The sequence below is a fragment of the Anser brachyrhynchus genome (assembly GCF_964034855.1).
Source record: "Anser brachyrhynchus genome assembly, chromosome: 3".
Taxonomy (NCBI): Eukaryota; Metazoa; Chordata; class Aves; order Anseriformes; family Anatidae; genus Anser; species Anser brachyrhynchus.
The window spans coordinates 118,613,031-118,640,877 of record NC_137696.1 but is presented as its reverse complement, the minus strand read 5'-3'; the positions used below and the strand labels follow the sequence as shown (position 1 = coordinate 118,640,877).

The following is a 27,847-nucleotide window of genomic DNA, read 5'->3' as shown; positions in this document are numbered from 1 at the left end:
TTGCAGTTTTGTCAGACTGTTTCAGATGGATAGCGGCAGGTTTCTCTGTCTTGCATCCAAATGCTGCCTTTCTTCACAATGGTGTAAAATGCAGAATGACGTCTCTGTCTTCAGCGTAGGTGTGAAGCAAAAGGAATTTGGTCCTCTCACCCTAAATGCTTTATGTCTCCCGCCTTCCTGGTCTGCCTCCAAGCCCTAAAAGAGTATATACAGCCCTATTTCAGAAAAAAAAAAACCAAAAAACTTGCAGAAAGAGGCAAGGTATAGTGGAAAAGCAATTTGGCCATGAACTCGCTGGCTCTGCTCCTTAGGAAAAGAAGGGTGAGCACAGCGTTGCCAGATTACACTGCATCAGAAATGTTTGCTTCGTGACTGAATCTCTTTGCGTATGTGACTTACTGCTCTGTGCTACCGGAATTAGGCAGCCTGTATGACTTCAAGATTTGAAAGCATCATTAAAAGGACATCTTGAGAAGATAAAGCTTACAGGACAGGATCTGCATATCTTTAGTAACTGACCACAGAGAAATAAAACTAAAGTCTGCTAACAAAAGCCAGCATTTTGGCCAAGAAGAAGCTTTTATGTCAAGTACTTCCTATTATTAATGTCATATTTGGTAGAGATTCCAGCATTTTGGGGTGGATTAAGAAGAAGAAAACAGCAAATTAAAATGTTCCGGTGAAACTCTCTTTGTTGCAGAAATATCAGGCATTCCATTTATCCAGCAGCTGCATTTGTCTCTTCCAAATGCAGCTGGAAAAAATGACGCCTCCTCATGGGATTTTCCGTTCCTTCCTTCCTCACAGAACACACACATCTTCCATCCATTTCTTCCAAGGCAGATACAAAGACACAGATCTCATTTCTCTCCTTCCTCAAACCAAGGAGCTGCAACTACAACATTGGCTTAAATAGGAAAAATCTAAAAGACGGACATGTTCGAGGTGGATCTTGATGGACCTCTCATTTTTTTTGATGTATATATGTAAGCCTAAGTATGTGGCATCCAGACAAACACTAGTTTCTGGAAGGAATCATTCGTATACTTTTAGCCAACTATGATTTAATTGCCTAATGAAAGCTGGGTGACTAGTCTTTCTCTCTGAGCAATGAAAAATGAGGCTTCCAGGAGGCATTCCTGTCTTTCCTCTTGACTGCAGAAGAAGCGTAGACAACCAGCTCAGGCTGGACCCCTTAAGTAAGCAATGTTACACTCACCATAAATTTGTAGTCTAACCAAATCACCTTGGCTCTCTCTTTCTTAACAGTGAAAAGGGATGGTCTCATCCTTCATCTCATCTCTTAGATACCGATTTTATGGTGAGATGCTTTACCCCCGGGGTGAGTTCTGCCTCCCTCTCTGCAGCCTACAGCAGGAGTTGAGATGGTGAGTTTAGACTAAACCTGCCTTTGATGCCGACCTTGGACCTTAATATTGGTTGACTAACAGCAAGAGACAATAATCTCTTGTTCCTCCAGAGGGATCTCTACCTGCCTGCACACAGGTACCTGAATTAGGAGATAAGACTCTTTCTGGAAGCCTTGAAGGTACTTTTTTTCATTGCCTGTACCAGAAATTAGAGCCTTGCTTTGGGACGGCTGAGTTCTTAAGTACCTAAAACATAGGTATGAACTAGAAGCCCAAGTCAGGCAGACTGAAAGCAACTGTGGTTGGTGGTGCACTCGAAATACATAAGATGGTATTTAGGGGTCATTCCAGCTGCTATTTATCATCCATTTTCTCCTAAGGTCCCATACTGCAGCAATCTTGTATGCGTCAGCATCTGAAGAAGCTGACTAACCATATGATTTTCCTAAGTGCAGATGAAGTATGTCAACTTCTCTATATGCTCTACGGCTGAAGGAGCAAGCAGTAAGGCCAAGCACTCAACCCCATACCTGTCATAAAGTAGGCACTAATATCGACCAGAAAAAGACTGTATTTTAAAGAGGATTTTACAAAGAGAACATAAGGAAACCTAGCACTCCGAAACTATGTTTAATACTGTATAACATTCTTCCTGACATTGCTAGCCATATCCCCACAGACCCTGAGGTTATTGCAACACGTCCTGCGGTGGGACCAGCCTTGAGCATGCACCCATCCTCACATGTCCTGACCCATCCTCGGCACCTCTCTTTTCTCCCTTCGTGGGTGCAGTGAACTGCAGCAGAAATCACAAACATTTCACACCTGCTGTTCCTAATACCTAATCCTTTTCAGATGACTTTGGACTGAGTGTTTTATAAGATCAGCTGCTGCTGATCAAGAACATTGAGCCCTGGCTCAATGGATGAGTTTTGTGCAGCTCCTAGTGGGGGCTGGTTAACCCATTTCCAAGAGCTTGGCATGGTGCTGACCTCAGGCTCAGGACTGGACTAGCCCAGCCTCAAAATGGCCGTGCTCATATATCTGAAGATAAATCACATGGAGTAAGAACTTTTCTGTATTAGGACCAGAATATGAGAAAAAAAGGGGTCTCAAAGTGTATTCTCATTGCCAAATTTATGTCATAAAGTATAAATAATTTTAGAGTTGTTTTGGTCAATCGAACCTGGTTCAGCATTGTGCACTAAAACCATATTTTTTTCCCTACTAGTACCATGACTCATTCTCATCAAATAGCCTTGCTATTGGGCAAGTACCTCCAGTTCTATTATGCTTTTTGTTTATGTTTTGTTTTTTGAAGAGGGGATAATTGATCTTATTTGGTTTTGAACATTTCATTTTTATTCTTTTGAGACACCACTTGCTATTCTACTGTCAGATACCAAGTACAACACACTGTGGAATCAATGGCAGACCATGAGGCTAACAATAACTAGCCCATGGCAAAGAATAGCTGAAGTAAATACTCTGAAAGATATTTAATTCTTTTTCTGCGTCTTTATATGGATGTGCATAGCATCACCATGAAGAGATCATCTTCCCATTGAAGTTTCTGCTAACCCATTGCCTCCAGTTGGAAAGGCATCGGAGTTTAACCCTAGCATGCGCTGATTGAAATGGCTTTTATAATATATTCAGCATAAAGAGATCCCATTTATTGTTCAAGAAAAATGTCATTTCTTGTTTTGATTTCTATAATAATACAAAGAGTGCAATATAAATCACGTTAAGCTTTAAGCACCATCTCAAAGGAGCTGCTAACAAATATCAGGAGAGGATTCTAGACATGCTATATTTATAAACATACTGACTCTTTGAACTATAATGATTTTGGATTATTAAGGGCATGATCTTAAAAAATACCGATAGACTCTTGCAACTGAAGTCCTTAACTTCCATTGACTTTATGAGGTTTCTAAAAGGACTATGCTTTACACTGCAAATATTCTCTAAAAAGCAAGTCTTCTGAAATTCCACCTTGTAGACCTAAAAATATTGTCTTGGAAAGACACATTTGCTCAGTTTACAGGTGAATATTTATTTTTCTCACCTGACAGTTTTGCAAACTCAACTAGACATCAAGCTGGATTTTTCCCTATTCAAGCATCATCATCAGTAAAACAGGTATTTTTGCCTTGGATACACCTGTGCAACTCCATTAGCCTTCATCAAGGTTACATGTGTGCAACTGACGGTATATATGGAAGACAACTGGGATGGAGAGACCTGACTGCGGACACAAATCGACTTCTGGAATATTTATTGCTGCTGATGATGTGAAAGAAGGCAAAAAATGGTGAGGTTGGCAAATGGGCTAAACCTCTCCCTTTTTCTTGCATCATGTGTGAGCTTTATGTGAACAACTGAAAGACAATAAATTCTGAAATCTAAGGCTTTGCTTTCATAGTCACTTTTAAAAGATTTTTTTTTTTATTTCTTGGTTTTAAGTGAGTGCAAATCAAAACAGAGTTCAGTCTAAAGTATATCTCCATTTGGTAACAAAATAATAAAGCAGCAACATTCCTCTAGTGTGTGCTTCTAGAAATAGATGCTGCCTGGTGACTTATACACACAAGCAGACGCCTTTGTAGCAAAATCCAGATGACAGTCTTTGGCCAGTCAGTTATTGGATTTCTATAAGTTGATTCTAAGATGTTCTTTCTATCCAGACTCTACACCTTATCACCCTAAAAGCATATACTCTAGCCTTAACTATTAAATGATAATGAGCAGACAGAAGAGAAAGGACAGGAGAGATCTGGCATAGCTACAGCTAGCAATCATTAGATTTACAGAGGGGAAAAGACATGCTTCCTAGGCCAACATATTTTTTATGAATAATTGATAAGGCAGTCAGCACAGTTATATCATAGAAATGTAATATATATCCATAATTATAAAACCAGCTTTGTGCAAAAGGACATAATACACTGAAAGGAGATACCAGCCAATATGCCATCCTGAAATAAAATACAGTCACTATTGTGTTAGTTGGCAAAATTTAAATACAGGATTTGAAGCAAGCAAAATGTTCTTTAATCCCATTTTTTAGCACAGTCCAGGCTCAGTCTGCTCAGGAAAATACTGCAAGGCAAAATCAGCAGCTGCATTAATTTGCTGATGATTGAGAGAAAAATGAAAGTTATCCTCATGTTTTTTTTTCTCCCTACTTGCTACTCTAACTTACTAATAATACGAGAGTACCAATTTATTCCTATGCGAGTATATGAAGCATACAAATTGAAAAATCAATGTAATGGAAAAAAAAGATTATCATGCACTGTTTAGAATCAATCAGCTAGAAACAGAGGGGGAAAATGCGAAGGTGGAGACATGATGTTTAGAAAATGTACATATTGCACCTACTCTAAGCTAGGTGTTTGTAGGAAAAAAGCTACTCTTTGTCTACAATGCAGACTGAGCTATATTTTGACCAGAAAATTGTCTTATTTCCAATCTTTTCTAAAGAAACTCATCAGCTGTTTTTTCTTCTTTTATAAGTCCCTGAATAATAAAAAATATCAATCCCTTTGCCCTTACAAGCCACACAAAAGCATGTAACAAAGATTTCAGGGTGAAGGGATTAAGATACTCAAAATGCTTTATTAACATGACGTCTCAGCATCATTCACCAGAATGCTGATGGCTTATTGTAGCTTGAAGGATAAACTTCTGTCATATGTGATGGAGTCCCTTGAAAACATCGACAGCAAGAGTTTTTAGTTGTGGTCTGAATCACTATTAGTACTTCAGTTTAAATCTTAGATGTCTCAGTAGTGGAACACTTTCTTCGGCCAAAACAGGCCTCGACTGATCAGAAATAATTACACTGTACGAGTCAGACGTGTAACAAATGGATCTGAGTTTCAGTTTGGAAATACATTCAGAGGAGGTGGAAAGAATGGCTACTGGCTCTGTGACAGGAGATTCAATCTTCATAAACCTGCAAGAGAGGGGAGGAAAAAAAAGCGACACAAATGCGCCCTACAAAAGAACAGAGCAGATCACAGCTGGAAGGAAGGCAAACCTTTTAATCAGGTCCTTGAAATACAAGCTGCAGGAAGCTAGAACATTTTGGTGGACTTCAAACTCTTTGCCTTCAACAATAATTTTCAGGTCTGTAAACTCTTTCGCTCTGCGTTGCTGGTTCAACTCCTTCAACATTTCTGCAGAACAGAGAAGACAGACAGTGCCAGGGTTCCCATTAAGAGTTTTTTATTTTTACTTTTTATTTTTTTTATTTTTTTTTTTGTAAAGAAGTAGAGAAACAGGAAACAACTGATAATTTTGTTGGTAAGATTGGCTCAACACAGACAGTCAGAAGTTACAAACATAACATATTAAAAAAAAGAAAAAGAAAAAGCAGGAACCAGTAGGTCTAAACAACGGAAATATATACAGAAAAAAAGCAAAAACAATCCTAAATTTGGAAGGGTTAAAATGAAAACAAAATCTTTCAGCATCAGCAAATCAGAAACACAGAGAATGCATTATCACAGAAAAGTTAAAATAATTTGTTATAATAAAAATCAAGAGCTAATGAATTTCTATCCAAATGCAAATAAGTTTTGAACATACTAGAATAATAGTAGCAAAAATATGGTATTATGATGTAATATGAACTGGATATGGGTCAAAATAATAAAACCACAAGACCTGCGAAAATAACTTATCCTTAATGTAGTAAAAATGTGTTAAGCCTCTCAGTTAACAGAATAAAATAGTACTTATAATAAATATAAATTACAGTGCATAAAAAATTAACCAAATTATCATTGCACCTTGCAATATACCTCAACTATATAGGTTACAATTGTATATGTTTTAGAATTAGTTTAAAAGCATTCTTATGATAAAAAATAATCTCACGCAGAGAATAAATTACTGCCTTTTATAGCAATTCCCATTTTTTCACTCCAAGGATTTTTACCATCACAGCATTTTTATTTTTTAGCCTTCAATGGCTTCATTTACAGCAACAATCAACTTTCACACATCATAAAAGCATTGTAACGATTAAAATAACCTATGAAAGTGTTTCCATCCTGCAATAAAGCACCTACCTTGTGCGATGCCTCCTTTTTATAAAGCCTACTGGTGCTAACGGAATGAAATAATAGCATGCCACATCTTCATACGTGGATGTGAGCTACTAAGCAACCTACATGTTTTACACACCGGCTGGACTTTTAAGGGTAAGACTTCGCTCCAACTCTGTGGACCAAAGGGGCTATCAAGATGAATAATATACTTTTCACCTGGGCAATAGCGTGGCTGTTCAGAAGCCAGTGATCAAGATGATAAAAGAGCTGATTTTAAATACTAAAGGATTTTGGTTTTATTTTATGTTTGCAATAGGTCAAGGTTCTCATTTTTTTGGTGTAACATCCCAAACACATTCCTCTTCAGACAGATCTGTAAATCTTGAAAAAGCTTCTTTACACGGAGTCCCCCTACACACAAAGCAAAAAGGAGCTGAAGAGTGGGTAACTATAACTGTGTTTAAAGCCCCTGCGTCTGGCTTTGGCACTCTGCTGTCAAATTATTGCCAAATGGCCCTATGGTGAAATGGAGACCTAAATAATCTTTGTGTTCTCCGGTCCCCCCAGCGAAACTCTACCAAGAGTCATTTCAGGGAAGCACTAGTGGTTAAACAACATGAAAGCATGCAAATATACAACTGTTGCATTAAAATAAATTAAAGTTCTCCCAAGCCCCAACATCTGTGGTGCACATTTTTCAGGCCTAAGTAAATAAATGTCACCTTGCACATTTATGTCTATTTAATGGAAACACAGTAGTGTCTGAAAGGCTAATTATTCTGTGCTGAAATGGGTCAGTGCTCTCCAGAGAGCAAGCAGATCATTAGAGAGGGCACGGAAATAACAGCAGGTTGTGTCAGATCTATAATAGAGGAAAATAAACCACTCTGTCCTGTGGGTGCTATAGCAGGGACTATTTTTAAAGAATTTATCTGAGCCGAAGTACAACGATACCAGCCTCAGTTAAAGACCAAGGAAACTTTGGACACAATGGGTGTTTTACCTGTTTTAGGGTCAAAGTGACTGGCATCTTTAGTGTCACAGGAACAGCACTAGGTGCTTTCTTTGTGGCATATTTTTGGAGGGAACTGCAGAAAAAGTAAGTTTCTGTCCCTTTTCATGTATGATTGACTTTTCTTTCTGTCTTGGCCCTTCTCCCACGTTCACTTAGTCCAACTACATTTTCCTCCATACCAACTTCCTATGATTTCGTGCTTTAAATACAGTTACTTTCCCCGCTGAACCTTCTGATACTCTCTCATAACCCCTACTTAATTTCACTTTTGTTTTCTGTCATTCCCTTTTTCAAATTTGCCCATCTATTGTCCTCCACCCACTACTTTTGCACTTTCCCTATGTTCCTATTCAAGCTCCTTTTCTCAAGCACCTGTGGCAGCCTTTTGCAATCTTCCCTGCAGAAGCCTTTCAAGACAAAGGCTCCAACCAAGACTAAGTCTTACGAGTTTAAGATTACACTTACACGAGAGGTCAATCTCCATCTCACCTCATTCGGTTTTCTCCTTTTAAAGCTTATGACCAATTATTTTCAGTGTTCGAAGACAGCAAATGTATAGCAACCACACCAATGGATCCTGTGCTCCGGGAGAGAATAGGAAACCGGGTTTAGCTGCACTCTGAATGGGCTGGGAATTTTCGGAGGTGTGCTCGGGGTAAGAACAGTAGAGACCATCTTTGAAATCATGACTGGAATGCTAAGACACAAAGTTCAGCCACTGCACTGACGGATGCTGTGCTCTCCGTGCTGTCTCTTGTACCGCGAGAGCCGGTTTCAACATCTAAGTCCCCAGATGGCTCCCCAGGTAACAGGCTGATTACCTGGACTTTACTGAACACCCTTTAATTACATCCAGACCTGCAGTTCCTGGGCACAGTTTCTATGTGCTTCACACTCTCCAGCATGTTTAATGCCACGTGCATTCATTAAGGGATGCAAACCACAAAAAGCAGGTCTGGAGCAGTGGTGCAATCTGGCTGATACAACACAGAAATCAGAGCGAGCCCTAATCAGAAACCAAAGCTCCCCTTTTCCATGCAGCCATTTGGAGGCCATAATTCCCTCCTTGCCCCCCTGACTTGTTATACTGCCCTCCACAGAGAGACGACTACAAACGGCCCCGTATTTTTTGTAGCTCACCTTCTGAACCATAAAGAGAAGAGGCAGGTGGAGAGGAGAAGGGAGTCGGGAGACTGCATTGATTCATCGATCTTTCTAGCTGAGGCCCCTTTGTATTGCTAAATAACTAGCAGGCATTAGTATTGGACACAAGGTTATATCAGAACGGGCCCTCATTCTCCGAGTATTTGTAATGCTCACACTGTGCTTAGCCAGGCATTAATGATTTATGAGGACTCAGGATGAGTTGCAAAACAAATTTTTTTCATCAGGTAATAATGCCTGCCGATGAGTTGTAAAAGGAGAGACAACACAGTGCAGTGCTGGCAGTGAAAAATGATCTCAGCTGTCTCCTGCTAGTCCCTCTTCTGGGCTCCTCCTAATTTTCTGCTGTTTCTCCAGCAAATGGAATTTCCTGAAAGACTCAGAAAGGGATGTGCTGGTTATTTCCTCTTGTTTATTTACTCCTCTGGTCTCTTTGTTCTTACTGTGCTTTTGTTTGTTTGCTTGCTTTTTGTCTCATTTGATTTCTTTTTTTTTTTTTTTAAGACATCCAGCTAAAAATGAAGTGCAAGGATGACAGTAGAGTGGGCACTAATGCTCCTCTTCTCAACATGTCATGGGAAATGCTCACTCATCCAAGGAATCTCCCTTCCTTCCCCTAGGTCCACACACGCGTTGGGATCTCAGAAACAAAGCCAGTCCTTTCTGTCTTCTTCATCACTGCTGATGCTAAATCATTCTCAGTCAAAGGCTGGTTGAATGTTTTCTTCATAAAGAAGTGCTTAATAGCCACCAGCACGTTCTTCCATAATTACATGAACCACAGAGCAGTAGAACCTAAAAGGGACTTGACCTGAAACCGGCAACTGAACATCTCTACGGAGCTTTTCAAAGGAAGTGCTCTCTATCTTGCCATTTTAGCCTTCATGTCATTGCTTGGGGGGATTTAAACATAATTATATTGAGAGTCCCAGCGACAATATGGGCCAGAAGGTGTAAGTGACTTTCCTCAGGTCACTAACAGAGCAAGGAAGAGCTCAGATGCTTTGGCTCCTGGTCCCCAGCTCCACCCATCGCACTACATTTTCTTACTCTTAATTACTGGACAAATTAGAACTGAAGAGTCCATAAGCCTAGGATCAAATGTAGGACCAAGAACAACTGTGCAATTGTGTAGATCAAGTAAAGGGAACAGAAACTATATAGTAAACCCTTTTTTTTTTAATTACTTATGATTGGATATAAAAATGAACAAGGAACTTATTCCCCAAGTTTATTTATTCTGTATTTCAGGCACAGTGGAGACTGCAGACCCAGTCAAAGATCCTCTCTAATGCACATTCCTGTGGCACGTTGGAAGCACTCGAGTTTCTTTCCACTTTTAATGAAGAACTCTTTCCTTCAGCTTAAATTCTGACACATGAGGCTTTAAAAAGGGGCAGCAAAAGCTAAACCATGAAGAGCCTTGAAATACAGAAGAACATTTTTTACAAATAGTGTTTTTTTTAAATTGTGTGGAAAAACTAACCTATTATAAAACTGCAAAGGGTAATTGGTGAAACATCGCTAATTAGTCCTGTGAAGAACATGCAAGAGACCAGTGCTTACCCAGGCAGCCTTGTGCTTTCATGATTGGTACAGAAAATGTGGGGAAGCCAAGAGAAGTTACCAGAAGGAAAATCCAATTACTTTCTTGCCTTAATAACTAAGGAGATTAATTCCCAAGGTTAAGCTCTCGTTATGCAAAACAAGCATTTTAACCATTCGGCGCCAGCACTGCACGCACTCGCATATTTTGACAATGGTAGAGTGCGTAAAACCACAAGAAATTAAATTATGAAGCAAAATACCTAGCAGTTGACTAGGAGTTACGAGTGATGGGACACTGCGTACCATGGTGAACCTGTCTTATCGAACCACACAAAAACTCCTAATTTTCCCCAAGTTTCTCCTCACTGCAGCACCTGCAGACACATGGAGAACTGCAAAGCCCAAAGCCTGGGAGTGCCCCAGAAAACTGCTCCATATCTACCCTTGATAGGTAGCTTGAAGCAGCTGCACAGAGAGGTACCTAGGTAACTAAATGCCTCGTTTTAGGTAACTAAATGCCTAATTGCATCATTAGGCCAGTCTGACGGAGTTTCACAGATGCACTTGGCTTTGCAGCAGCTGAGGCTGCTCTCTTCTCCGCTGGGGCATCTTGACACTGCAAACTCAACTACCAGCGAACAACATCCCTTGGAGTCTCTGTGATTATCAGGCAGGGACTCGGTTGTCTCCCAGCTGACAAACACACTGTTGGCTACATCATCTTCCAAGCAGTGTGAAGACTAGTACATCTCTGGAGAAGAGCTTCAGACTTGGGACTGAGGACAAGAAATAGGTCCCTTATTCTTTTTTTGACCTGGAAGTGAGTAATGGTAGAGAAAAAGGGGAGCCCTGGTGGGAATCAGATGAGGATGCCTCAGATACTGCTACCCTGAGATGTTGAGTTTCCTTCCCAGACCCTAAAAATCATATGTCTGGTTGTCTGGACTGTCCCTGCAGCCAAATACAGAGACAAGCATGTCTCACGCACAGCCTCATAGGATGCCCTGTCCTCTAACATGGGTGTCTCTCCCCTGGGATTACTAAGGGAGATTAGATAATAAACTGAGCACAGACACAACAGGATCTGTTGCAGATAAATACTTTCCCCCTTTTTTTTTTCCAACTCAGCTCAATTCTCGTTGAACTTTGCCGAGGGCAGAAGGTGGCACAACAAAGCCGTGACTCGGCTGTACAAAGGTCATTTATCTATGAGACGGGGGAAGCCGACGGATGGTGGAGCCCTTTCCCCCTGCACTGCGATGAAGTGCAAGGGCTGTTAATGCCTTGAGACAGAGGTGCAAAGCACTGACTGCATGACACTGCTGTGTTCAGCCCTCCTCTTCCAGTCTGTGCTGATTATGGAGTTTCCCCAGGATGCCAGCCTGCTCCAAAGGCATTTGAGAGCAACCACCAACTGCTTGAAGCCATCTCCTGAACATTTGGTTTCCACAAGCCCTTAAACCAGCTAAAAGGAACCGATAAAAGCTCAGTACTGACAACAGGAGTGCTACAGCCCCGAGCACAGGCCCAGCAAGGCTGTGCCCCGCGGAGTCTCTGCTACACAGCTACGCTCTAGTGAAGACGGGGCATATGCTGACGGAGAGGTATCGCTGCTGGTACAGCTACACCAGCCTTGGAATAAAAGCCTCCGAGAGCTGTCTTCTGCTGGGTTTTGGCAGCACAGCAATGTGAAACGCGAGGTGTGAATTTGTCGTACTCCAAGCAGATACGGCTACGGCAGCAGGACTTCATGGTGCAGCCCAACCTGTCTAGATCTTAGTCTTGTTGACACTGTTATACACCTGTGCTGCTGAAGAAAACAGTAACAGACGCTGGAGAGCGGGGAAATACTTTTAAATCCCATACTGAACAAAACGTATGTGGCTCTATATCATCAAATATTCTGCTCAAAGGATTGTTGGCAGTGAGATGCCCCGTTGTGCTAAATAATTTTTCATTGTTCACATGGACAATTTCTTCTCATCTTATTGTGATGAGAAAGGGTCAACAAAGTCAGTTGCACTGATCACTCACTTGAGGAAGACAACTACAACTCCATGTGTAAATGGAACCTTTCAATATGTATTAAAAACCCAGGGAAGTCACACTATCGTGTTTTGAAAACAATTTTCAGGCTATTATCATCACTAGAACCGACATTAGGAGGTACCTCAAGGATGCCTTCGCACATTTTAGAGTTGATATTTCCCAATGTTACACCACAGAACTATTTCAACGCATTTTCTGTTTATATTCAGAGATGAACTACACCCCTAACTTCTAGAAAATTTCCTTTAAATGCAACTTTTGAGAGATTTCAGTATCACAGCTTATGCATAAAAATGATAAAAAAAAAGGGAGTTTGGGGGATAGAATGCCTTTGGCACTCTGATTTATAAGGTTAACTCTTCTGTGCTAATTTATAACCATACAGGGTTACAAATGCACAGTGAGCATATGTGACTGGCTTTGAAAATAATCTGCATTTACATTATATATCTGGATGCACAGGAAAAATGAGAAAAAAATACAGAGACAGTCTGATTAGTTTTCCAACACAGACTGTGATCCTTGCAAGCAGAAGCAGCAAGACCAAATGGTCCAGCATAAAAACACCCATTGAGATGTTGAGATGAAGATGGAGCCTCCTGTAACAGGATCTGGAGGTTTTTTTTTCCCCAAGATTCACCTCTGATCAAATATAAAGTTGGCTGCAGCCTGTTCCATATTGGCCTGTTCTATATTGGCCAAGGCAAACAAACCCCAGGGGATCCCAGCAAATTGCCAGCCTGGCCCCCTGTTCCATATATAACATGCCACTATTTCAGTTAGCACTGTAACTTGATTTCCAGGCAGACAATAATTTTCTCTGGAGACAAAATGAGAGAGAGAAACAGACAGAAAGAGAAGGAAAAAAAAATAAAAAAAAAAATCTGTGAGTGGTGGAAACGCAGAATAGCCCAGATTCAAAGAGAAATTTACTTCTGATTGTTTTATTTACCAGCAGACAGCCCGGAATATCAATACACGCTTAAGGGATGGCTAAAATATTTATTACTGCGTGATTTGGGCTGGATTCAGTATTATCCTAATTGCTTGTAGCAGAAGACTAGCAGATAGCTTTTAGACCTTTTTGATCTCTTTATGTAGTGCAAGGCATTAGCTAAACGTTTCCTAGTTTTGAAGGCTTTGAACGAGAAGCACCCATCTGTGAAACCAATAGCGTAATCAACAGGCGCCCCGACATGTCAGCAATAGGCAGAGGCTGACCAGTTTTGGTGGTGGAAGAACAAAAGCTGTGAATTGTGTATTAACAGCAATCAGTCACACACGCGTGCGTACATGCAGCAGGCAAGCAAAACGCTTGTTTTCCCAAATAAGAAAATAAGAAACGACAGCTTCCTTAAAATAAAGCAGTGATGCATCCAACACAAATTGCAGATATTAGCGGAGAGCAGAGCAAGAAATACAACTGTAAGGCATAACACCTGACAATCAAGGACTTCAAAGCACTTAACATACATTAATTAGCAAGAAGTTGTGTGCCCTCTGCCCGTTTTAAACAAAGGCGGTGCTGCCCGGTTTCAACAGGGGCAGGACTCATTTTTTTTTTTCTTAAATCATACCACAGTATAATTAAGCCAAGTCTTTGTAATAAGTCCATTTTTCCTGACCAATGGTGGCACAGTTATCTTCTAACATGTCACGCTACTGCAGGATATAGATGCCTAATGAAAGCAAATAAAAACAGCTCAAATCATTGGGACTGGAATTACTTTCAGGAGATATTATACACCATCTAAAGACAATAAAGTAGTAAATCTAAGCATTTAGGCTAATACTCTGAGTGGATGGCTTAGCATCGGGCATATGTTATGCACTGGGTTAAATGCATGTGACAGCATCTCTTGGTCTAGTGGGCATCTCATACGGTAGAGAAGTGCTCCTTTATACAGACTGTGTCTCCACAACAAGTCCTGGTGATCCACTACGCTATCAGAACAGACAGGTGTAATCGAATAATGCAAAACAAAAAAATGAAAACACCGCCAGGCAACTCTAGGCCCTCCCTCGGGGTACGCTGCGATGGAGCAACTCGTCTTCACCGAGTGGTTCTCTGCCCTGCAGCTTCAGCTTGCGTCAGGGGCTGCGCTCGTGGTTACAGAGGTAGAGATAATCATACCTAAACACGAGGCTGTTCATGTACCTCAGTATCATAAATGGCGGCAGGTTTGGAAAATAGGACAAATAAACTATGGTTTTATGCCCCATAAGCTGGGGTGTAATTGCAGAGAGATCTGAGCACAGAGAGAAATGGGAGTGGGAGCAGGGGAAGGTGGCACGAGAGAGCAGCGATGAGTGGCTGGGGAGACAGAATCAGCACTGAATGTTATGTGTTTTTTAGCTTTAGGAACATGGTACAACATGGTAAAAAAACGTAATTTTTGTCAGATTTTCTTTGAACATCTCTCTGCTTATCACATTTTCAAATCTCTAGATTATACCTGTCCTAAAGATGTGAAAGACTTTAAAATTGACTACTTGACTTTTCCTTTTTTTTTCCTTTCTTTTTTTTTTTTTTCTCTTCTTTTTTCTTTTCTGAGCACTGCAAAGTTTTCAAAGTTTAACGCTGTTGTAGCTGTTTAGGGATTGTTTTGTAAAATGTACTCATCCCTTCTGCCTAACTCATGTTTCCCCTTAGCAGGGTAAACCTGCATTTAAAAACAAACATTTTGGAAGGTATTTTTGTTAATAGCTTTTACATAATTCTTGGCAGAGTCTCTTTTTTGGTATCTGTGTTGCTTGAATAGTGAGTTTGTACAGTATGGCAAGACAATATGAGCTGTGACTGGCTGATAATGTAGGAAACCATTTAACTGCAAATGTTGTTTATTCATAGAGGAACGAGTTATCAGGAAGCATTTAAGTAGCTGCCTTACCAAACTCTGTATTAAAAAAAGACACTTTAAAAAAGTCTGTTAAGATTAAAGGACCAAGATTTATGTAATGAGTATTAAAATTTATGGACTCTCTAGGAATTAAGCACGCTTATAAACACTATTCTGCGAGCTGAATGACTTTCCCATAATGAAGATGGTTGATAAGACTTGGCTAAAACATTTCAAGCACAAATGAAAATAAAGGGACACCTCAGCAAACGCAGTGAATGGGAGAAAGTCAAAATTTCAACCCTGAAGACAATATACAAATTTCACAATAATTTCATAACCCGAAAACATTGCTAAGACAAACCCGCAAAGGTACTGAACCCGTGAAAGGCTGACAACAGGCAATTTCGAATCTAGACAAGCATGAAAGAAGCATGTTTTTCTCCTTCTGTGTAGTTATGGAAACAGAGAGATGTAAAACCCCTCCTAACCGAACAAGGGCTTTTTTTTTTTCCCTCTCCCTGCTCCCATCCGCAACTTTACAGCTGTCACCACAAGTCATCCCGCTCGCTCCTGCAAGCCAGCAGGCAGCGAGCAGGCAGCGGAGGAGAGGAGAGAACAAAAGGGGCCGCGATGCAGCTTCACTTCAAATGACAGCCGCGCCAGGGCTCCGGCTTGCACTGGGAAGACAAAGTTGTAAAGTTTTATGGAAGAATTGAAGTGAATTCCTCTTCTAGAGGTCTTAGTGGGAAATCAAAGGTCTGTTTTAATTTAAGGTACTGGCTGCTTCTCTTGCTAATGACCGGAATATCTGGAGCAAGAGCTCCCCAACGGTAGTGTGCAGGATGACGGGGGTCCGTAAAGCCACGTGCACTGCTGTGAAAAGCCATATAAAAAGTAAAACATGAACTATTTCCAGTTTTGAATGTTAAAGACATGGTGAAATGTAAGAAAGGCTGAATGCTGGCAGGTATCTCAGAAATACGCTGTTGAAACCACGTAGGTCAGGAGAGGAAAGACGCTGCAGCCTTAGGTAAACTGAAAACAGTGGGATATAATTTAGACAGAGGATTCTTGATGGGAACTGGTTTGTCTGTCTCATGATGGAAATCAAAAGCATGCTCACACAGGGACATAAAAGCATTTATTTGATACACCGCACTCGGTGAAAGCCACACCAGTATTCCCACTGATTAATTTGTCGGGGTTAAACTGGGATATAATCTAGGGTGCCAAAATTGGAATGGAAACTGATGTCCATCTGCATGCTGTTTTACTGATCTGTGGCACACTAAAACGGGGCTTACGGACTCGGAGAGCAGAGCTGCCTCTGAGAGCCCCTCGAAGGGCAGATTCGTTCTTGCAGCCTGAAATTCAGTGATGAGATCTCCAAAAAGAAATACGCAGAACTGGAAATGAAATAACCACCGTTTATTGTCTGCGGACGTTCTAATTTTTATTTTGCATTCTTTAAAAACAAAACAGTTGGTGGTGATTTACTTTGTCTTCTGTGATAGTTTGCCCTATGACAGAGAGTGGTGTCTCTTAACTAGCGTGAGCTGCACATCTGAACTGGTTTCAGGAGAGATAATTATTATAATTTAGTTTATTATTTTTCATTTCTCTAGACCATTAATTTTCACATATCGTATACATATTTATGAAAATTACCGTACCTTTAATTAACTATACGGTCTTAGCAGTTTATATGTACAAATGAACAACCCTGGGAACAAACTCATTAAAAATGTATTGCCATACTTCAAAGGCTTCAGGATTTCACCTCTTGCATGCTTGCCTTCTCCCTGTGTGGGCAGCAGAAGGCTAACGTGTATCTAAAAAGAACAAATATCTACCTGTGCAAAAGCTGCCCTTTACTTTTCACAGGAAAAGTCAATATTTCAACAGTTGGTTTTGCCTTACAGTATCTGTGTGAACCTTTCTGTGGTCTGAATATCTCACAGTATTTCAAAAATGAAATATATTCTTACTTTTATTTTTTTTTTCATTTATACGTATGTTTTTACATTAATGAAATATATCATTAATAATGATAATAAGGCACAACTGTCATGTCTCCCTTCACTGATGTCTTTAGGTCAGTTTGCGAGCATTTTCTAGGTCATTATTTTTAATTAATACAATGAATATTTGTATTCAAAATGTCAAACTGTTTTAATCCTATCACAAATATGAAACGTTGATTTAGAAAATAAGATGTTACTCTGATACTAAATAGCAACAATGTAATTAAAAGCCTGACATTCTAAAATGAAAATGGAGTATTTGACCATCCTATGTTGTAATGAACTATCATATCTTCTTGCTATTGAAATGATATTAAATGGGATAACGAATATAAAAAACATTTTGAAACGAAAACATTTCTCCTAATGAATTCAGAAAACTTGTACCTTGATAATGATGGCTCAATGACTTTTGAAATTGGTCTTATTTGGAAAAAAAATATCTTTGAAATGGTGTCTTACAACCAAAATAGTTTCAATGACACTCTGTCTCCGTGAAGACACCGTCAATACTACAGTATCAGGCAGTAGATATTTATCTATAACCTGAGTTTGCTTTTAACTCAGTTACATCTATGCAGTAACTGGTAGAGCCAAACTGATGCAAAGCCCTTGCAGGTGACAGAAGTGTTTACCAGTCCTAACCAACACAGCAGTTCAACAGAGAAATTTTATTTCTGTTCTATTTTACGGTACACCATTACTGTACTGTAAAATAAATACAGTTCTACACATACACACTTCCAGTGCTATCAAAGGAGCATTGTTTCTTGATTTCCTTATGCTTTTTAATGTTAATTTTCTAGTCAGCTTAATGTATGTCCTGGGTTTTGTTTAGTTTTCCTTTTTTTCCCCTAAGTGTTACAGCTTTGTTCTTCAACTCCCTGTTGTATGCTTGTGATTTTCTCCTAGCAGTATTTTTTAAAAGTAGTAATATATCATTGCAGAATGTGATTAAGATAATTTGGTGCATTCCTAAGGACATTAAATTGCTAGACTGAAGTGTAATTTGGGTAGGCTGCAACTTTTTTTAAAAAATACATAATGCTCTAAATGCAAAATAAAATTGAAGATGAAGCAGTAGCTCTAGGGTCTTTATCTGCAAGAACTATAACAAATGAAAAATAGAGAAGATTTAGATGAAATTTTGCAAAATGCTATAGTAACTTTTGAGCCTGGGACTTAAGAGCTCTTGAAAATTTAACCTACCTATAATTCATCATAATGAAAAACAATGATTTCTCCCGAAATAATAGGGTCAACCTGCATTTGACTAATCTAAGTAATGTTAAAGGTTAAAAAGATAAAGCTGGAAGGCAAGTACCTACTCTGTAAAATGACCATTCAGCACCTGATTGGAGCTTTAAATCTCATCTTGTTCAGCAGGGAATAGTCTGCAACGACAACTCCACATAAAAATATAACACCCCCTTTTTGTAAGGGACTGTACAATTCTTGCCTTAATCACACAAATTGTGTATCATTTTAACACAATCTTTAGCACTGGTTTAACTGAAAGAAAGGTCAGAGTTCAGAACTGGAACTGTGAAGTTTCACTATTCCTACGTTTTTTTCCTCTGAGGTTGATGGACCCAGAAGTAGCCAAAAATATTTCTTTTAGGGTATTCAATCTATAAATGGGAAAAACAGCAACTGTGGAGTATTGAGTAGAGCTTCTAGAAGGGAAAAAGATATTAAGAAATGACTCAGTTTGATCCTACTTTTCATGTGCTTTTTGAAAGTAAAAAGAGAGTAAGGTTGATGTACCCTCAGACATCGGTGGTGCACCAAAACATTATCTTCCTTATGCCAAGAAAACAGAAAACCTCAACACCTTCCAGTATGTTGAACATTACAACAACAACAACGAAAAATGTATTTTAAAATACATAATAATGCAGATGGCACAGATCTGTATGGAATTCACTGAGAAACAATTCTGTTGATGATGTTTTTGGGCTACTTTCATTTTTTTTTCCTAGAAGAAGGAGGCCAAGTAGACTTACAGGCAAAATTCAGAGGAGAGAAGAGGGAACCTAGAGAAAAGACATCTTGGAGCTGGACAGCTATTAAGGTAGGATTGTAAAGCAGGAAAACCAAAAAAAGAGGAAGAACCTGGAGTTTCAAGGGATTGTGCCAAGCCGTAGAAAATGGAAGGCATGTCCTTAAGCGGAGGGGAAGAGCATACTGAAAATCTTGTAACATTAACTGCGCAAAGCAGGGCTGTTTCAGGGCTGTACCAGTGGCAGAAACCAGCCTGCAAGTGATCAGAGGTTGTTTTATATCATGAAAAACACATCGTACCTCACATGCACATACTAAAAGTGATCTAGGAATGTTAATATTTGCTATATTGAAGTTAAATCCTTATACGCCAGGCTAACTCTGAAATAATGGAATTACAAGGAAGTCAAAAAGTTATACAACTTCCAAAGTGACAGGTATGAAGAGAGAAACCCTCTGGTACGTTGGACCTTCCTCAAAGAGACTCCTTTCCTCCCATGAAAAGAGATTTATAACTACGCAGCTGTGGCAGATGTTAGCATATGAATATTTATATATCCAGAGGATATCTTGGTCTACCTCACAAGGCATGCTAATAGTTGAATAGATTAATCAAAAGCGCGGAGTTCACGAAGCAAACTGCCCCCTCGCCTCCTCACAGGCGGACGCGGTTCACGTTCTGCGTGATGCCATGCTCCTGACGTACGCGGTCCCAAAGCTCCCCACCACAAAAGGAGCATGGGATAGCAGAGGTGGGCTTGGAAAGGACCCAAGACACTATGGGAAGGCAGCCCAAGGCTGGGCAGGGGGGTGTGGGCATTGCTGGCTTGATGGTGCTGTGCTTAAGCTTGTAGATTGTCCCTTCCCGTGGCCTGCACCTGGCCCTGTGACAGCAAATCCCTCCTGGCACGGTACGGCATGGTTTGCCCCATCAGTTTAAGTCTCCTTTAACTAAAACTACTATAAATCACGCTCCTGGCACTTAAAGCAAAGCACTTCCTGAGCCATTGGCCAAGATGAGTCGGTGGAAACCTCAACAATACATTTTTAATGCATTTTTTTTCATGGAGATACAGAAAACTCAGATTTTGCATGAATAGTGGTAACACAGCAAAACTTTTTTTAACTGGGAATGAACTAAGTTTCTTTTTTAGAAACACGCTGTTATGTAGACACACACATGAACAGGCGCTGACATTACTGTGGGAGGAATCTAAATGGCATTAAAGCAAATCTACACTTCAAATTGCTTTTCATGCCTTAAAAACCAGCAAAGGAGAACAATATATACTGTACATGCCTATTCATTTCTACTAGACTGAAAGTAACACAACTCTTGTCCTTTTAGAGATTTCAAGTTGAAGTATTTATTTTGCACACCTATGTTTAGGTTTGCAACTTCACATATAAGATATACATGCACCCACAATATGCATTGTGAAGTCAGTCCTGTTTCCCTGTATTAATGGCATTGCATGTGGATTGATGTTTTCAGTAGAAAGAATCACAGCTGTCCTTGAGTGACTGAAAAATAACTGAGCTCTACTAAAATCTTCATTTTCTTTTCTTTTATTTTCTTTTTTTTTCTTTTTTTCTTTCTTTTTTTTTTTTTCCTTTTAATGAGAAGCAGGGCATTCTTGGAAAATCTACGAACTATTTAAGGAAAACATCAGAGCAAGGTGCTTTTTCTCAAGGTTGGGAAATGCTAGAGAGATCTTTGATGTGCCAGCTTTGACAGTTGCTTCAGTCCACCTCTTATCGTCGCAGCAGACGGCCGAGGTCGCGATTGTTTTTCCTGCGCTCGCCGGTCCCTCAGGTACAGGCCGGGACAGCACCCCTCCAAAAATATTTCACATTAAAAGTAAATTGTGATAAACACTTGCAGACTTTTCCACAGGATGCGTGTTTTTGTTGGCTGGGATTAATCAAATCTGCACTTAGCAGCGTAAAAGGCGTTTTGCCCTAACTTCGTTAGCCAGGCTCCGCCGGCAGTCAGGCAGGCACCTCCAGAGAGGGAGGCTTCTCCCTTCCTCAGACATCTGTTTCAGCACAGCTGGGTTTCCCCCAGGATTGTCCATCTCTCTCTATTAAGTACAAAGGAAGGCTAGCTGATTAGCTTTGATTAGCCGTCTGCATTTTTAGACTCCTTTGATCCAGCTGCGTTGCCTCTCACCCACTGCAAGGCAGGGAGAGCTGCGGGCTGCCTGCTTCGCTCCCGGCGGATGGGGAGCACCAGCATGAAGGTCGCCACGCGCGTGCTGGCAGCTGATTAGGACAAAAAGAGGTCTCCTGGTCTGGGGAAAATCAGCACGTGACTTTTTTTCACTCTTCGGGAAGTCACCGGGAGGAAATGAAGAGGCTTCTGAAGCTGTAAAAGCTCCGAAAGCTGTGAGAAAAAGCACGTGATGTGAATGTAAAGGGGAGAGGGGGATGCAAAAGGAAAGAGAAGGAAGTTTGGGGTTTACTTTTGACAACCAGGCTGCGGGTCTGGGCATAACGGAGGTGGAAAACTGTTACAGCCCCAAGGCTGGATGACTGCTTTTGAATAGGAGCTGCATAAAAGCAAACCTTGTCTGGTACTGTTTTGTTCCTGGCCTGGTCTCGTGCAGCATGCATTACAGAATTGCCATTCAGAGCCTGGGAATATTTGCTATCCAAAATCACGCTGAAGACATAGAGTAATAACTCATACATCCATAGATAATGGGGGAGCACGGTGGCATATCAAAGAGAGGAGAAAGAGAGCTAGATAATCATAGAAAGCAATTTACAAGTATTCAGGAAAGCTCGTCTTTAATCTGAACTACTGAAAAAAAAAATAATAATAATTTGAATGAGCACCGAATGAAGGGTGGACTCAAGACTTTGATCTCTTTATGTGTTTGTGCCACCCCACTGCTTGATGGCTTCACCAGCCCCTGTCTCTTGCTGCTGGCTGGCTTTTTTGAGAGCATCCGTGCTGGCAGCATCCTCAGCCCGGTGCTGCCCCGAGCCCGGGCCCCGCTGGCACCGCAGCCCTTTGCGGGGACAGGCACGGAGCAACCTCCTCTGCCTCATCTGCCGGTGACGCTCGCCAGGTTGACAAACGACGTTTTCACTCCGGCTCTGGAAGTCCAAAGGCGTCCTCTGTGAATTTTATCAGGCAGGCAACGCGGCTGGGCTCTCCTTAGAAAGCACGCATAGATCATTTGAAACACGAAGAGCCGCAGCCTGCTGGGGACTTGGCTCTGCCCTGCAACCCGCATCTCCCGGCTGACAGTGAAATGCTTCGGCGCTGCTCTGCCAGGACGTAATTTTCTTTCCGCCCAGCAACAGGCACGGAGGCATTTTGAAATCGCACTGTAACCCTGACAGGTGCTCCGAAGCCTTTCAAGGCCAGCAGAAAGGAAAGAGAGAGAGGGAGTGAAAGAAAGACAGAAAGAGTATGCAAGGATGGGGAAGCTGCACTGAATTAGAGTTAATTAAACCGAAGCTTTGACAATGTTTAAATAACAGGATTCTACAGCCAGCCCTGGAATACCTTTACGAGCTGTCATTTAAATTAAAAGAGCACAATGGTGAAATGCCAGTCTCCTGGCAGATCTTTTGCATCTTTCTGATATTGCATTAAAAAGTTATAATAAAGCAGAAGTTCATTTTTTTCCCCCCAGTTTAATAATAGCCTTCTCAAACTTCACATCGCAAACATTCAGGGTGGCACTTATTCCTGTGCAATCTGGAGAGGTAAGCCCAGATAACTCCAGGAAGCCCAAACCCCAAAGTTAACCTCAGCTTAGTGTCAGTGTTTCAGAGGAAACACCAGTCTAACACGAAGATGAAACAAGGAGAGCATTTTCCTAGCAAGATAAATCATCTAATAGTAGAATGACCGTGTAATAAAATCACTTTATAAAAAAGAACAGAAAAAAAAATCCCCATGCTTGTAAAGCATTTGATCAAAACTCAGTTAGTGAATATTGTATCGCATGTTTTTAACGAATAGCGCTAATACTTGGCACTGCGATGTTCAGCTTTTCATTTTCAATGTGCTTTAAGAAGGATCTAATTTATTCTCCCATATCTTATTCAGTGATGGCTGCAGATCTCTTTTCAACTGCAAGTTTTAAAAAATGTTTTCTCAGCTTTAATTTATTTGAATTAGCATTTCTAATCGAAATCAAAACAATCAGAAATTAAGTACCGCATTTTAATATAAATGCTGATAAATAAATCTTTCATATTTCAACCTACTTGCTTGAAAATAGTGCATCTTCAATGAAACTTGGCTAACATTTTCTCAGCTATTCAACATCTAAAATTTTGCCATAGTCAATTTTTTTTTTTAGGTATTTAATGTCATATTACTCACAAGACACTCAAAAGGAAGAAGATGCAAAATGACCCAAATTGTCAAATCAGTGCACGGGAGTTATACAGAAGAAAAATACAGCAAGCTGATATTTAGCCTCTCAGTCATTATCTTGATGTCCTATAGTACTATTAAGAATAGTATTAAGGGCTCCTGATGATGAACCTGACACAAGCATTTGAAAATATTTTGGACAAAATCTATGAAAATGAAGTAAGGTCACAGGAGTAATCCATGCCGGAGCTAGCAATTTAGAAGAGGTACTAATTTAGAAGCTGCTCCCTCCCAAAAAGTAGAACACAAGCGCCCTATTTTACACCAGTCCGCTGGAAACACCACACTGATGTGCTCCTCAAGATGTGAAATCAGAGGAAGACAGCAGAGCTGTAAGAGATCATGGCGGAGACAGTGGAAATAGGATACTCGGGTTCATCCCAAAAGTCCAAGTGGCAAGGCAATCACCAAGGACAAGATTCAGGTTACCTGAAGACCCTGGTGGGTGCAAGCTTTAGGATAAGCCAGGAGGCACGTGTATGGGCGCTGCTTGACAGTGGAGCACCCAAAAACTCACTGGGTATCACCCTGGTGAGGCTGCAGACCCTGGACACCAGCCCTCCCTCTCGCAGACCCAAGCCCCACACCAAACTCCGGAGCATGGCATCGACTCTGTCCTGGGTTCGAAGGAACCCAACCTGGAGATGCATTCTCTAAGGACGGCGAATAATTGATTTCTGGCTGAACACTGGAGCCTGAAAGCTACGTTCAGATGTAGGGCGGACGGAAACTGGGGCTTCTGTAGGTTCTTTTATTATTTATTTGTTTATTTAAGTACCAGCAGAAATCAACCAAATGAGGTGGACGTGTAGACCATCTGACTACAATACAGGCTGAATCTGTCCCTTTCAGAATGTCTTTAAGTGCATAACCCACCCTTCCTTTTGGAGGCTGTCAGATGTTAAATAAACGATCGGCTGAAATGCAGAGTGCTCTTTGTGGGAGAATGCAACACCGAACTCTTTTAGCAGCTCTCCCTCTCATGTGTACCTGAAAGAATTTCAGTGTCGTACTACAATATGATGGGGTTGCTGAGACACAACATTATCCATGCTGTGAACTGCGGAGCTGAGCAAAAGGTGCCAGGAAATCAAATACTGCGATACAGGAGAAATGACATTTCTAAAGACAACAAACAACTCTTTATTTCAATCGGGGGGAAGCAAAATCAGAAAGGGACAACACACTGTGAAAAATACAGGAAATGAGAAAAGGCTGGGCTATTAACAGTTCCACTACAAATTAAAAAAGCACTGAGAGAAATATTTCTTTTTTTCCCCCTCTGTTGGGCTCTATTGCCTTACTAGAAACGTCCCCTCTTTAAGCAGCAACCTTCATGGATCCTAACAGGGGTCTAGATTTGCTTGCGTGCCTCTCTCCTGCTGAGAAACCTGTCCTTCCTAATTACTTCTAGAGCAGTGACAAAAACCTTGCTGGTCTGACCAGACAAACTCTGGCAAGTGAAACATTCAGAACTGCAACTATGAAAATGCCGACTGACGAGAGACAGGGATGATAATAGCGCTGTTGATAACAATAAAAGGGACATGGGAAGGATGAGAACTTAATTTTTGGCCATGTTCCATTTAAAGCAACTACAAAAGGCATCTAAAAGAGATGTCAGATGCAGGGACTCTGACAAGACATCTAAGAGAAGATGTCAAAGAGGCAAGGGGCTGCTTACAGAGATTTCTCTATCTGGCTGACGTGATACGATCTTCATTCTGGACTATCTGCCAAAAGACTGAATACAGGTAAAATGATAAGTGATTTTATTTTATTTTTTAATTGAGATGGCATGACAATCCTAAAGGATCTTGATATGCAATGTATTTTTGTGGCAAAAAATTACGTTAGGATGCGTATTACCATCGGAAGCAACTACTCTCCCTTTTTTTGATGGAAATCTTGCAGCTATTCAGTGGTTTACAGCAGGCAAAGGCAGTAGTGGAAATGTTTAGGTGCCTTACTATTTATATTTTAAATCAAAAAGACCAGTTTCTATCTCTTTGCATCTTTGCTCAATGGGTCAGCTGTGCTCAGTTTGTTCTCTGGGTTTGCACATAAGCTGTTCTACCATTGTACGTGGTAGGACATGATCAAATGCAGGTCCTTCTCTCAAAGCCTTCTACAGAAAAGCACTGGAGAGACCTTTTGTGAAGCTCACTGTACCTCATAATCGAGAGATTCAGGAAGGGCTTGACTGTGATGGAGGTTAATTGTCGCTTTTCTGCATTCTCAACTAATACTCGTTTTAAAAGATTTTGAGTCTTTTGTTCTTCCTTTTGTCCTGGAGTCAGGTTTCCTCAGTTTGCCTCTTCCTAGGATGAAGCTGATGCCTTTAAAAAAATAAACAGGTTAAGCACTTTCTGCATAAGAGATGCTAGTGTAACAGCAAAGACCTCACCTCAGCATTTGTGTGCAGACTGGACTGATAAGCATCAGGATCAGAAGCAGTGCCAATGACAAGGGAAGCAAATGTGCCTTCTGGAGGATGAGCACACATAGTGATAGTGATATAGAGCACATATAGTGATAGTGATATAGAGCTGCACCTTCTGCAGCTCTGTATTTAGTGGAACTTCCTTTGCTATACAGATCCTTTAAGTGTCCTTCATATACCCAAGGAAGGGACTCTGTTTTTCCCTATGCCTTCCAGCCAAAACGCTGATGCCTGCGGGATTCTTCTACAACCATAGTTTTGCCAGAAACAAGCTTCTTAGAAAAGCCAAGGAAAGCACTCACACTCCGCTATCCAATTGCTAGAGGTGCACTGGATCTCATCCCATCCAACTCCCTTTAACAGAGCATTCCATATAGTAAGTATATGCACCACCCTTTTTCTTTCCTTCATCAGAAAACTGCCTTTTTTTTTTTTTTTTAAATCCAATCTATGAGTTAAAGAGACAAAATGCACTCATATAGCAGAGATTCTGCTACAACCCATGCATACGTACAGCAAACTGGGGAGCACCGCGTCACAAAGAACAATCCTCGTGTTTTTTCCTTTCCTCTAATTCTCCAGTTGCAACGCACAAGTCAGTATTTCTGAAAATGCAAATGCTACTGCATTAGTGGCTCTGTGCCACTCAAATTCATCTGAGCAGCAGAACGGAGAGAAAACCCCCAAGATCTCAGCTGACAATGTTTTACAGTAAATGAGTGATAAAAGATGCACTGCTTGGATTCTTGTCTTCGCTAATAATTTCCAATATATACGAAGAGAATGAAACGTTTAAACTCAGGGACTGGGGATTAAAGGATATCCATGATGAATGAGCTGTAGAGCTGAAGAGAATTTGTTGTACATCCTGACCAATATAGCAGTGAAAGTAATCAATCCATTACCTCTCTACTGAGAGAAATGGCAGAGAGATAAGAGGATAATGAATGCCAGGCACAATACTGATAAGAAAGACACTTAAAATGACCAGCCAGAATATATTCCATAGTTAATAGTGCTGACAAAAACAGTGACAAAGTAATAATTTATTCATGGAATAAGAGCCATTCCTGTGAAAATCAAGGTAGCATTTTAAATTAAAGCAACTATTGAAATCAGAGTAGCCTTATTAACCAGTAGCCATTAATGAAGTATTGTAGAAAAGAATACTTTTAAGGGCTCATTTTGCCATTAACATATGGGCTAAATTACAAAATCCTGTTACAAATGCAGATATTTTTTTTTCTCTTCCAAACCCTTCTGGCTTTTTCCTTAACCCTTTTCTTTAATGCAATAAAAATTCATACGAAGCTCTGCATATTCACATGCAGACTGAATGGATAATGCTTTTGACCAGTGCTGACATGCCCCCTATCCCCTAGTCTTTTAAGAGGCTGACCTAGATTTTGAGTCCAATAATAACACTAAGTACTGCCAAGACTGATTTTTAAATATAGTTGATTATTCAAAATGCAGCACTTAAATGAGTAAGAAGCTACACTTGGCTTAAAGCTGCAGGTATTCAGCAATGTTACTTTTCTTTCTCTGTGTCTTTAGACCGTGCAGTATGAACATACTGTGCACCGTGAAGTGTTGGAGATATATAAGGAACAGCAGCGACTCTGTTGAGTGAAATAAAATCTGCATTTGCTCCAAACGGCTAAGGTTATGACTAAATAGCTGGCTGCTCCATCCCGATTTCCTTTTCAGATTTCACTGCAGTATTTCTTACATGCTCACACTGTTTCCAAGACTGCTTGGGGTCATTATCCTCTTGGAAACTGAACCTGTGGTCAAGTATACTGGTTTTCCTGGTACACAAACAAGCTATCTAACCACATCACCTCCTGACCCCAAAGTCTATTATTAAAACTTTAAAACTTTTATTTTCAGCAAAAATCTCTTCCAATTATTCAAAGCAT

The 27,847-nt window shown here is 40.5% G+C and overlaps 1 protein-coding gene across 7 annotated transcripts in view; it reads right to left on the bottom strand.

Annotated features, from left to right (window-relative positions):
- KLHL29 (kelch like family member 29) overlaps window positions 1-27,847 on the bottom strand; it is a 399,077-nt gene that overhangs the window by 72,103 nt on the left and 299,127 nt on the right. For all 7 annotated transcript variants that reach the window (XM_080588569.1, XM_080588571.1, XM_080588568.1 and 4 more), the window contains one exon: window positions 5,419-5,557. In XM_080588569.1, coding sequence (XP_080444695.1) covers window positions 5,419-5,557 — 139 coding nt within the window. The remainder of the gene's footprint in view (window positions 1-5,418; window positions 5,558-27,847) is intronic.